At 43.7% G+C, this 12,992-nt stretch overlaps 1 protein-coding gene across 1 annotated transcript in view; it reads right to left on the reverse strand.

Moving 5' to 3' along the window:
* Window positions 1-12,992, reverse strand: part of LOC117514278 (sodium/potassium-transporting ATPase subunit alpha-1-like) — a 348,030-nt gene that overhangs the window by 24,856 nt on the left and 310,182 nt on the right. Inside the window, 4 exon segments of the mRNA XM_034174660.1 lie at window positions 1,783-1,829; window positions 1,832-1,916; window positions 12,301-12,609; window positions 12,691-12,959. Coding sequence (XP_034030551.1) covers window positions 1,783-1,829; window positions 1,832-1,916; window positions 12,301-12,609; window positions 12,691-12,959 — 710 coding nt within the window.

Raw genomic sequence — 12,992 nt, forward strand, 5'->3', positions numbered from 1 at the left:
CCTCCGTGTTGGTCTCTCAGGACGGCTTTCAGGTGGCTTTCAGGCGGCTTCCGGTTGCTTTTCAGTCATGTGAATATCCGAGAAATTGAGCATGAGCTGGACATGCCCCAACATGTCCTGTGAGGCTTCATCACGGCATTGCTTTGCGCCATGCGGCTCCGCCATGACGCGCGGGATTACTCCGCTCCTCTTTCCATGACAAAACCTCCTGTAACAGTGGACTGTGCCGTTCATTTCTAAACTGGACGCTGTCTTGATCCGGTATGTCGTCTGACTAGCACAGGAATTGCAGAAGACGTGGACATCAGCACTTTATCGGCACATTGAGACAGACGTGCGGAGGAATCCCGCGCGTCGCGGCGGAGCCGCATGGCGCAAAGCAACGCCATGATGAAGCCTCACAGGACATGTTGGGGCATGTCCAGCTCATGCTCAATTTCTCGGATAGTCACACGACTGAAAAGCAACCGGAAGCCCTCCTGAGAGACCAACACAGCGGTGGTTTTGTCCCACGCCATGAGCGGCACCATGGCGCATTCTTCCGCTTCCTTTTCCATGAAAAAAACTCCTGTAACAGTGGAATGTGCCAAAAAAGTGCTGATGTCCACACCTTCTGCCTTTTTGTGAAAGTCAGACGATGTCCTGGATCAACAAAGGCTTCACGTTGGAAGTGATCTGGTTGTTTCAGCGGGGTGTCAACCTGCCGATTGGTGCTCGGAGCGCGCTGCGCTCTCAGACGCTGTGGGCGGTCTTTAAACCGGCTGGAGCACTCCTTAATCTGTGTAATCCCCATAAAATCGTCCCTGAAAGCCATATTAATTTTCCGAACGGTGTCCACCTGGAGGTCTCTCACAGTTTCAGGAAAAAATTGATGCAGCAAAGCTCCAAATCATTCCACCATTTCCTTAACGATGAGAGGGGTGGACCAGTGCTCACTCAAAGCCTGCTCACAGGCGAATGACGCAACCGACAGGCATGAAAAAAACTCACGCATGCGCACAAAGGTTCAAGCTTGGCTGATGCAATCACACGTGATTCAAATCCATATGGTTTTTGAAAATGGTTTTTATAGGGAGTTTACATTAGACAATCAAGGGATGGTTACATGAACATTTCTAAGTCACTGGATAAGTCTTGGACTTTATGTCAATTATTAAGAAATAACAACAGTATAGTACTGTATGGTAAATCTTTGTGGAGCAGACCATTCTCAAGAACTGAGTGACTGTCCTAAAAGGAGACTACAGAAAGAAACCACCAAGAATCCAAGCTCCAACCTCCAGTATTGGAACTGGAGGTTGGGGCTTATCAGTTTAAGCAATTTTAAGCCATATAAGTTATGAATAATTTGGGGTGTGGTCACATTGAGCAATAGCTGTGTACTAGAGTTCCAGCTAGCAGTGGGCGCTAGTTGTTCCACCTCCTCAATTCAACTGTCTTTTCAGAGTATTTTATGACAAAAACCTGAGATAATATTGCTTGCTGTGTGATTAAATGTACTAATGGACCATTCAAAGAAGCCAGTGATCTAGTATTTTTGTTGAGTGAAATTTTAGTATTCTTTAATTGATATGTTGGTACCAAGTTTACACTAATTTCTTTGGTTCACTGAGGGTGTAACAATCATAAAGGCAATATGGTGATCATATGGTGTAATACCTACAACCAACCACTGCCCAGAAAAAAAATGCTTTAATCAAACACCCAAAACAAAATGAGGCTGATCCTAGCTTCACTTGTTTGGTAAATGTAAGCTATGTGTTTTTATGCAAGCTGCTATACCTGGTACTTGTTGGTAGAGTTAAATGGAATCTCTGCAATCTTGGGGTTTTCTCTCTCATTTCCTGAACTGATCCACAGCACAGTTCAATACATTTCAGCAGAGCAGACTCAGAGGCATCACCAGCCACATCTCTCTGGTGTAGAATGATGGAGAAACAACATGATTTTAGATTGAATCACTGAGTGTTCTGTAAAATTAATATTCTCATACATAAGAATATGCTTTAAAATGAAAAGAACGTACAGCTGCAAACAGTCTGAGTCTGAATAACAGGCAAGTTGATACCCATTTATAACTCCAACCAACTTGCAAGGAAAAACAGCTTGTGTGCATAAATTATATGCCTGAGAATTCTTAGTTTGTGCTTCAGTTTGTCCATACACGAGGTGACAAAAACATGAGACTGACTGCCATGCTTATGACGCAATGTCAATCAGCGGACTTCTTGTACAGTAGTGTTCAGAATAATAGTAGTGCTATGTGACTAAAAAGATTAATCCAGGTTTTGAGTATATTTCTTATTGTTACATGGGAAACAAGGTACCAGTAGATTCAGTAGATTCTGACAAATCCAACAAGACCAAGCATTCATGATATGCACACTCTTAAGGCTATGAAATTGGGCTATTAGTAAAAAAAAAAAGTAGAAAAGGGGGTGTTATAGTAGTGTGGCATTCAGTCAGTGAGTTTGTCAATTTTGTGGAACAAACAGATGTGAATCAGGTGTCCCCTATTTAAGGATGAAGCCAGCACCTGTTGAACACGCTTTTCTCTTTGAAAGCCTAAGGAAAATGGGACATTCAAGACATTGTTCAGAAGAACAGCATAGTTTGATTAAAAAGTTGATTGGAGAGGGGAAAACTTATACGCAGGTGCAAGAAATTATAGGCTGTTCATCTACAATGTTGTCCAATGCTTTAAAATAGACAAAAAAAAAAGACGTGGAAGAAAATGGAAAACAACCATCAAAATGGATAGAAGAATAACCAGAATGGCAAAGGCTCACCCACTGATCAGCTCCAGGATGATCAAAAACAGTCTGGAGTTACCTGTAAGTGCTGTGACAGAAGACACCTGTGTGAAGCTAATTTATTTGCAAGAATCCCCCGCAAAGTCCCTCTGTTAAATAAAAGACATGTGCAGAAGAGGTTACAATTTGCCAAAGAACACATCAACTGGCCTAAAGTGAAATGGAGGAATATTTTGTGGACTGATGAGAGTAAAATTGTTCTTTTTGGGTCCAAGGGCCGCAGACAGTTGTGAGACGACCCCCAAACCTCTGAATTCAAGCCACAGTTCACAGTGAAGACAGTGAAGCATGGTGGTGCAAGCATCATGATATGGGCATGTTTCTCCTACTATGGTGTTGGGCCTATATATCATATACCAGGTATCATGGATCAGTTTGGATATGTCAAAATACTTGAAGAGGTCATGTTGCCTTATGCTGAAGAGGACATGCCCTTGAAATGGGTGTTTCAACAAGACAATGACCCCAAGCACACTAGTAAATGAGCAAAATCTTGGTTCCAAACCAACAAAATTAATGCCTCGCAGATGTGAAGAAATCATGAAAAACTGTGGTTATACAACTAAATACTAGCTTAGTGATTCACAGGACTGCTAAAAAAGCAGTTTGAACATAATAGTTTTGAGTTTGTAGCGGATGCTACTATTGTGAACACCCCCTTTTCTACTTTTTTTTTTTTTTTTTTTTTTTTTTTTTTTACTAATAGCCCAATTTCATATCCTTAAGAGTGTGCATATCATGAATGCTTGGTCTTGTTGGATTTGTGAGAATCTATTGGTACCTTGTTTCCCATGTAACAATAGGAAATATACTGGATTAATAATAATAACCTGGATTAATCTTTTTAGTCACATAGCACCACTATTATTCTGAACACTACTGTATCATTGAGTTGTGCAACATTTCATCAATATTCTGCTATAATTGTTCACGTATGTCACTCCGTATTTCTTTTACAGGCTGTTGTGTAGCACGACCGTTACACCCTTCGCAACTAGAGGTACCAGATATGCATCAAAGAATCAATCTAAAATTCCTCGTTAAATTAGGTAAGGAATTAGGCAATCAATCAATTCAATCAATTTTTTTATATAGCGCCAAATCACAACAAACAGTTGCCCCAAGGCGCTTTATATTGTAAGGCAAGGCCGTACAATAATTATGTAAAACCCCAACGGTCAAAATGACCCCCTGTGAGCAAGCACTTGGCTACAGTGGGAAGGAAAAACTCCCTTTTAACAGGAAGAAACCTCCAGCAGAACCAGGCTCAGGGAGGGGCAGTCTTCTGCTGGGACTGGTTGGGGCTGAGGGAGAGAACCAGGAAAAGACATGCTGTGGAGGGGAGCAGAGATCGATCACTAATGATTAAATGCAGAGTGGTGCATACAGAGCAAAAAGAGAAAGAAACAGTGCATCATGGGAACCCCCCAGCAGTCTACGTCTATAGCAGCATAACTAAGGGATGGTTCAGGGTCACCTGATCCAGCCCTAACTATAAGCTTTAGCAAAAAGGAAAGTTTTAAGCCTAATCTTAAAAGTAGAGAGGGTGTCTGTCTCCCTGATCTGAATTGGGAGCTGGTTCCACAGGAGAGGAGCCTGAAAGCTGAAGGCTCTGCCTCCCATTCTACTCTTACAAACCCTAGGAACTACAAGTAAGCCTGCAGTCAGAGCGAAGTGCTCTATTGGGGTGATATGGTACTACGAGGTCCCTAAGATAAGATGGGACCTGATTATTCAAAACCTTATAAGTAAGAAGAAGAATTTTAAATTCTATTCTAGAATTAACAGGAAGCCAATGAAGAGAGGCCAATATGGGTGAGATATGCTCTCTCCTTCTAGTCCCCGTCAGTACTCTAGCTGCAGCATTTTGAATTAACTGAAGGCTTTTTAGGGAACTTTTAGGACAACCTGATAATAATGAATTACAATAGTCCAGCCTAGAGGAAATAAATGCATGAATTAGTTTTTCAGCATCACTCTGAGACAAGACCCTTTCTGATTTTAGAGATATTGCGTAAATGCAAAAAAGCAGTCCTACATATTTGTTTAATATGCGCTTTGAATGACATATCCTGATCAAAAATGACTCCAAGATTTCTCACAGTATTACTAGAGGTCAGGGTAATGCCATCCAGAGTAAGGATCTGGTTAGACACCATGTTTCTAAGATTTGTGGGGCCAAGTACAATAACTTCAGTTTTATCTGAGTTTAAAAGCAGGAAATTAGAGGTCATCCATGTCTTTATGTCTGTAAGACAATCCTGCAGTTTAGCTAATTGGTGTGTGTCCTCTGGCTTCATGGATAGATAAAGCTGGGTATCATCTGCGTAACAATGAAAATTTAAGCAATACCGTCTAATAATACTACCTAAGGAAAGCATGTATAAAGTGAATAAAATTGGTCCTAGCACAGAACCTTGTGGAACTCCATAATTAACTTTAGTCTATGAACAAGATTCCCCATTTACATGAACAAATTGTAATCTATTAGACAAATATGATTCAAACCACCGCAGCGCAGTGCCTTTAATGCCTATGGCATGCTCTAATCTCTGTAATAAAATTTTATGGTCAGCAGTATCAAAAGCAGCACTGAGGTCTAACAGAACAAGCACAGAGATGAGTCCACTGTCCGAGGCCATAAGAAGATCATTTGTAACCTTCACTAATGCTGTTTCTGTACTATGATGAATTCTAAAACCTGACTGAAACTCTTCAAATAGACCATTCCCTCTGCAGATGATCAGTTAGCTGTTTTACAACTACCCTTTCAAGAATTTTTGAGAGAAAAGGAAGGTTGGAGATTGGCCTATAATTAGCTAAGATAGCTGGGTCAAGTGATGGCTTTTTAAGTAATGGTTTAATTACTGCCACCTTAAAAGCCTGTGGTACATAGCCAACTAACAAAGATAGATTGATCATATTTAAGATCGAAGCATTAAATAATGGTAGGGCTTCCTTGAGCAACCTGGTAGGAATGGGGTCTAACAAGGGCCCAAACAAATGCCTCAAACTTCTCCAAGAGTCTTTTGGAAAAGATACTATGTCACGGGCACGTCTTCAAGTGGCAGAAATGCTTCAAGAGTGGTCATGAAGAGGTAGAGGATGACCGCAAGTCAGGATGGCCTTTCACAACAATGACAGCTGGGAACACTAAGAGAGTGAACCAGCTGGTGCAAAGTGATCGAAGACTGACTGTGCGGATGATAGAGGAACTCAGCCTGAACAGAGAGTCAGTGTGGACCATCTTGTTGCAGGAGTTGGAGATATGGATGATATGCACCAAGATGGTACCCAAGCTTTTGTCAGATGATCAAAAACAGCACAGAGTCCATGTTTGCCAAAACAAGGCAAAAATTAAAAAAGATCCTGAGTTCCTGGGCCTGGATGATCATTGGAGAAAAGACTTTGGTCTTCCAGTACAACCCAGAAATCAAGAAACAGAGCCTCCAGTGGAAGACCCCATTGTCGCCCAGACTCAAGAAGGCACACATGTCCAAATCAAAGATCAAGGTCCTGCTGACTGCATTCGTTGACCAGAATGGATTAGTACATCATGAGTTCATGCCTAAGGGACAGACAGTCAATCAGCACTTCTACCAGTAGGTCCTCAGTTGCCTCCATGACTGAGTTCAGTGCGTCAGACAGGCTCTGTGGAGAGATAAGTCGTGGCTGCTCCACCACGACAAGGCACCTACCCACAACACACTCAATGGAGGAAGTTCTTGGCAAACAAACAGATCACAGTTCTTGACCACCCACTGTATTCCCCAGATCTTTCACCATGCGACTTCTGGCTCTTCCCCAAACTGAAGACTGTGATTAAAGGAACTCATTTCACCTCCAAAGAAGAGATCAAGGCCACTGCAATGAGGGGTCTAAGGGACCTCAAGAAGTAGTTCTTCCGGAGATGGCAGCACCAAATGCAAAAATGCATTAACCTGGAGGGGATTACTTTGAAGGGGACAATGAGTAAACTTTTGTACATTTTGTAATAAAACCATTTTGAGAAAAGTCATTTATTTTTCATCACACCTCGTACTATTTAATCCAGGATCTAAAAATAAAACTCCCACTAACAATTTAAGCATTAGTCACTTCTTCCAGACAGTCAGCCTTGTCCTGTCAACAGTTTCAATGTGAAATGTTTAGACTTAAAATCAGTCTGACATTTTTTTTTGAAGTGAGAAACCTGGATATGCTTTCACTGCTAAGCGCCAAGCTGTGTTATCAACACCTCCTGGCACCTACAGTGCATCCGCAAAGTATTCACAGCACTTCACTGTAAATACTTTACACATTTTGTTATGTTAAAGCCTTAATCCAAAATGGATGAATTTTTTTTTCATCAAAATTCTACACACAATACCCCATAATGACAATATGAAGAAAGTTTTTTTGAAATTTTTGCAAACTTATTGAAAATAAAAAAAACTAAGAAGTAAGTATTCACAGCCTTTGCCATGAAGCTCAAAACTGAGCTCAGGTGCCTCCTGTTTCCACTGATCATCCTTGAGATGTTTCTACAGCTTAACTGGAGTCCACCTGGGGTAAATTCAGTTGATTGGACACAATTTGGAAATGCACACACCTGTCTACATAGAAGGTTCCACAGTTGACAGTGCATGTCAGAGCACAAACCAAGCATGAAGTCAAAGGAATGGTCTGTAGACCTCCAAGGCAGGATTGTCTAAAGGCACAAACGTGGGGAAGGGTACAGAAACATTTTTGCTGTTTTGAAGGTCCCAATGAGCACAGTGGCCGCAGTCATCCATAAATGGAAGAAGTTCATATCCACCAGGACTCTTCCTAGAGCTGGCCGCCCGCCTAAACTGAGCGACAAGGGAAGAAGGGCCTTACTCAGAGAGGTGACCAAGAACCTGAAGGTCACTCTGTCAGAGCTCCAGCATTCCTCAGTAGAGAGAGGAGAACCTTCCAGAAGGACAGCCGTCTTTGCAGCAATCCACCAATCAGGCCTGTGTGGCCAGATGGAAGCCACTCTTTAGTAAAAGACACATGGCGTTTGCCAAAAGGCACCCGAAGGACTCTCAGACCATGCGAAATAAAATTCTCTGGTCTGATGAGACAAAGATTGAACTCTTTGGTGTGAATGCCAGGCATCATGTTTGTTGGAAACCAGGCACCACCCCTACAGTGAAGCATGGTGGTAGCAGCATCATGCTGTGGGGATGTTTTTCAGTGGCAGGAACTGGGAGACTAGTCAGGATTAAGGGAAAGATAAATGCAGCAATGTACAGAGATATCCTGGATGAAAACCTGCTCCATAGCACTCCTGACCTCAGACTGGGGCCTGACCTTCAGCAGGATATTGAGCCTGCGCACATGGCCAAGATATCAAAGGAGTGGCTTCCTGACAACTCTGTGAATGTCCTCAAGTGGCCCAGCCAGAGCACAGACCTGAATCTTATTGAACATCTCCGGAAAGATCTGAAAATGGCTGTGCATCAATGCTTCCCATCCAACCTGATGGAGCTTGAGAGGTGCTGCAAAGAGGAATGGGCAAAACTGCCCAAAGATAGGTGCACCAAGCTTGTGGCATTATATTCAAGAAGACTTGAGGCTGTAATTGCTGCCAAAGGTGCGTCAACAAAGTATTGCGCAAAGGCTGTGAATGTGCATGTGATTTCTTAATTTTTTATTTTAATAAATTTGCAAAAATTGTCATCATGGGATGTTGTAAGTAGAATTTTCAGGGAAAAATATATTCACTCCATTTCAGAATAAGGCTGTAACATAAAACATGGAGAAAGTAAAACAGATTCTTCAAGCCTGGAGGGCGTGGGATGAGGGGAGATAAAAATGTACACATATCAAGTCATTTCAGTGTAGGGCTGCAACTTACAATTATTTTCCAAAATCGATTAATGGAGAAAATAAACACTCCTGCATGATGGCAAGATGGTTTGATACAGTGGTTCATCACCGAGACTTGGACATGCAAGCAAAATGATGGTTGGTCCGTCTCTCCCCCCTCCCCAAAAAACTGCAGTTGGCCTGCCACAGTTCACCAGAAAATTTATATTTTCCATTCAAAATCCTGTTGGCAGCCTCTGCTTCTCACCAGTACTACAATTCTGACAGCTCTGATCCTATGCATGCTTCCCCCAGTTTCCATGGTATCCATGATATATTGTTTATGCACTACAGAAACTGACAAAATACTACTTAGAAAGAAATACTTTTTTCTCATTATTCCATTTGCTGGGTTAGGCTAGTGCACTTACAAAAGGAATATTTCTTTGTCAAACATCGTTTAGCAACCTGATACAATTAAGAATTGGAAGAGCAGCAATCCAACAATCAGAAGGAAATCAGTGCAGCCTCGACCCAGCCTTTTGCCGTTAGCCGGTTTTCTGTCGTTCCGACCTTAATTTTTTCCATTTCTTTCTGTCCTGATAGAAGGGATACTGCTCTAATTTTTTAAACAACAGTTACTTTTGTTAGTTCTCTCTGTTGCGCATTACAGGTGTGATTTAATAATATGTATAGTGGGCACTTGAAATGTACTGTAAAATACACATTTGTACACAAACAATAAATACATTGTCATGCAGCCACTAAATCACAGACTACATGTAAAACCAAGTTCAACAGGGATTCACGTCAACTGTCTCAAAACAATACTGGGACCAGCGGTTCCAATTTCCACTCTGAATATTTAGGAAAGAGTGTAATTTCAGGTGTCATAAATGCATGCTGTTACATATTACAATCTTGGCAAAAGGAACAGGATTTGTAAGTCCAAACAAAGCACAGAAATCAAACGTGTGTCTGTGTGTTTTGTGGGGTGGGGTTACTACTTCAGTATAATGATGTGGTTTCCATGAGTGCACACTCAAGGGAGAGCAATGAGCTGAAAAACAATCCCACCGGTTTGACAAGCAAACACCTCAGTCAAAGCAAACCCAAACAAATTGTCAATTACATAAGCAGCTTTTACTAGGTGTAAAAAGATTCATGTGCAAAGTCTTGTATTGTATGTTTAATACCTGTTATGCTGCAAAGTGACACCCTTATAAAAAAATACCAAAAATGAGAAATATTTGACTTTAATTAAAAACAAGATATTCATTTAAAAAAATAAGTGGAGTGTTGGACAAAAAAACTCACTCACTCACTCATCTTCAACCACTTATCTGGGACTGGGTTGCGGGGCAACAGGTCCAGCAGGGGACCCCAAACTTCCCTTTCCCGGGTCACATTAACCACCTCTGATTGGGGGCATACTGCAGCGTTCCCAGGCCAGTGTGGTTGTATAACTGCTCCAAGTCCTGGGTCTTCCTCGGGATCTCATCCCAGCTGGACGTACCTGGAACACCTACCTAGGGAGGCGCCCAGGGGAGCATCCTTACCAGATGCTCGAACCACCTCAGCTTGCTCCTTTCAATTGGAAGGAGCAATGGCTCTACTCTGAGCCCATCACAGATGACAGAGCTTCTCACCCTATCTCTAAGGGCGACACCAGCCACCCTCCAGAGTAAACCCATTTCAGCCGCTTGTACCCGCAATCTAGTTCTTGTGGTCATGACTCAACCCTCATGACGATAGAGTAGGAATGAAACTTGACCAGTAGATCAATAGTTTCACCTTCTGGCTCAGCTCCCTTTTCGCCACAACAGTACGGCAGAGCGAATGCAACACCGCCAAGCTGTGCCAATTCTCTGGCCAATCTCATGCTCCATTGTCCCCTCACTCGTGAACAAAACCCTGAGTTACTTGAACTCCTTCACTTGGGACAAGACCTCATTCCCTACCCAGAATAGGCAATCCATCGGTTTCCTGCTGAGAACCATGGCCTCACATTTAGAGGTGCTGATCTTCATCCCAGGCGCTTTACACTCAGCTGAGAACCGATCCAATGAGTGTTGGAGGTCACAGGCCGATGAAGCCAACAGGACCACATCATCTGCAAAAAGCAGCAATGAGACCCTTAGCCCACAAAACTGGAAACCCTCCTCCCCTAGACTGCGCCTCGATATCCTGTCCATGAATATCACAAACGCAATCGTGACCAAGTGCAGCCCTTGCAGAGGCCAACCCCCACCTGAAACAAGTCGGGCTTACTTCTGAGAACCCAAACATAGCTCTCGCTTTGTGAGTACAGAGAGTGGATGGCCCTGAGAAGGGACCCCCTCACTCCATACTCCCACAGCAGCTCCCACAGTATCTCCCAGGGTGCACGATCATACACCTTCAAGTCCACAAAACACATGTAAACTAGATGGGCATACTCCCAGGCCCCCTCCAGGATGCTTGAGAGAGTGAAGAGCTGGTCGGTTGTTCCATGGATAGGACAGAACCCGCATTACTCTTCTTCTGACGTTTGACTGTCAGCCGAATCCTCTTTTCCAGCACCCTGGAGTAGACTTTACGGGAGAGGCTGAGTAGTGTGATGCCCCTGTAATTGGCACAGACTCTCTGCTCCCCGTTTTTAAATATGGGGAACACCACCCCAGTTTACCATCCCTTAGGCACTATCCCAGACCTCAACAAAAATGTTGAAGAGATGTCTCAGCCAAGGCAGTCCCTCCACACCCAGAGCCTTCAGCATTTCTTGACAGATCTCATCAAACCCCAGGGCTTTGCCACTGCAGAGCTGTTTGACAACTTCAGTGACCTCCACCAAGGAAATTGATGATGATCCCCCATCAGCTTCCTGCTCTGCCCCTACTATAGAGGGTGCTCCAGTCTGATGCAGGAGTTCCTCAAAGTGTGCCTTCCAGCGCCTGGTTACCTCCTCAGTTGAGGTCAACAGAATCCTATCCTTACTGTAGACAGCTTGGATGGTTCCCTGTTTGCCTCTCCTGAGGTGCCTCATGGTCCGCCAGGATCACCTTGGTGCTGACTTAAAGTCCTTCTCCATGGTTACTCCAAACTCCTCCCACACCCACTGCTTTGCCTCCCTCACAGCAGAGGATGCTGCCTTTCAGGCTTGTCAGTACCTTGCAACTGCCTCTGGGGTCCTCTGAGATAACATATCCCAGAAGGACTCATCCAATCTGATGGCTTCCCTGATCACCGGTGTCCACCATGGTGTTCAAGGGTTGCCGCCCCTTGAGGCAGCAAAGACCATCTGGCCACAGCTCCCAGGTGTGGCTTCAGCAATGGGAAGCTTTGAACATTGCCCATTCTGATTCAAAGCCCCCAACTTCCACTAGGATGCCAGAAAAGCTCCGCTGGAGGTGTGAGTTGAAGATCTGCTAGACAATGGGCTCCTACAGACATTCCCAATTTACTATCTGTTTTGGCTTACCAGGTCTCTCCAAAGTCCTCCCCCACCCTCTGACCCAACTCACTACTAGATGGTGATCAGTTGACAGCTGCAGATAACACTGCACAATGTGTGAGACCTGTTCTTTCAGACATTCCTGTTCTTCATTCAAACAAAATTCATTAATTTAGTTTTAATTAATTTCATTAAGGAGAATGGAGACTAAAGTTGTGCATGTGTATTTTTACTACCGACCTTCAGGATGGGAACGTTACTCTGCTCTGCCAGGAAGACGGCTCGGTTACAGAGGCCAGCGATTCTGGCCAGAGCAGCCCAGGTGGCAGAGCTCCTGTCGAAGGAGGTCCCACTCTGGTTTTCGGTGGTGTCTGCCTCGTGGATCTGGTTGTCAAACCACATATGGGCCACAGTCATTCTGTTCTGGGTCAGGGTACCCGTTTTGTCTGAGCAGATGGTTGAAGTGGAACCCAGAGTTTCTACGGCCTCCAGGTTCTTCACTAGGCAGTTCTTCTTGGCCATACGCTTAGCAGTCAGAGTCAGACACACCTGCAGGCAGGACAGTTTGGCTCATGAAGTGACCAAGTTGTCTCAGAAGACATTTATTTTATGATTTAAACTTTCACTCACTGTGACAGTAGCCAGGAGACCTTCTGGCACATTGGCAACAATAATTCCAATGAGGAAGATAACAGCCTCCAGCCAAGTGTAACCAAGGATGAGAGACAGGATGAAGAATGACACGCCCAGGAAGACGGCCACACCAGTGATGATGTGGATGAAGTGCTCAATCTCAATGGAGATGGGGGTGCGACCGACCTCGAGTCCAGAAGCAAGTGTGGCGATACGACCCATGACTGTACGGTCTCCAGTGTTGATCACAATACCACGAGCAGTTCCTATGGCACAGATTAATAAAAATCTATATACAT

The sequence above is a fragment of the Thalassophryne amazonica genome, chromosome 1 (genome assembly GCF_902500255.1).
Source record: "Thalassophryne amazonica chromosome 1, fThaAma1.1, whole genome shotgun sequence".
In the NCBI taxonomy this organism is placed as follows: domain Eukaryota; kingdom Metazoa; phylum Chordata; class Actinopteri; order Batrachoidiformes; family Batrachoididae; genus Thalassophryne; species Thalassophryne amazonica.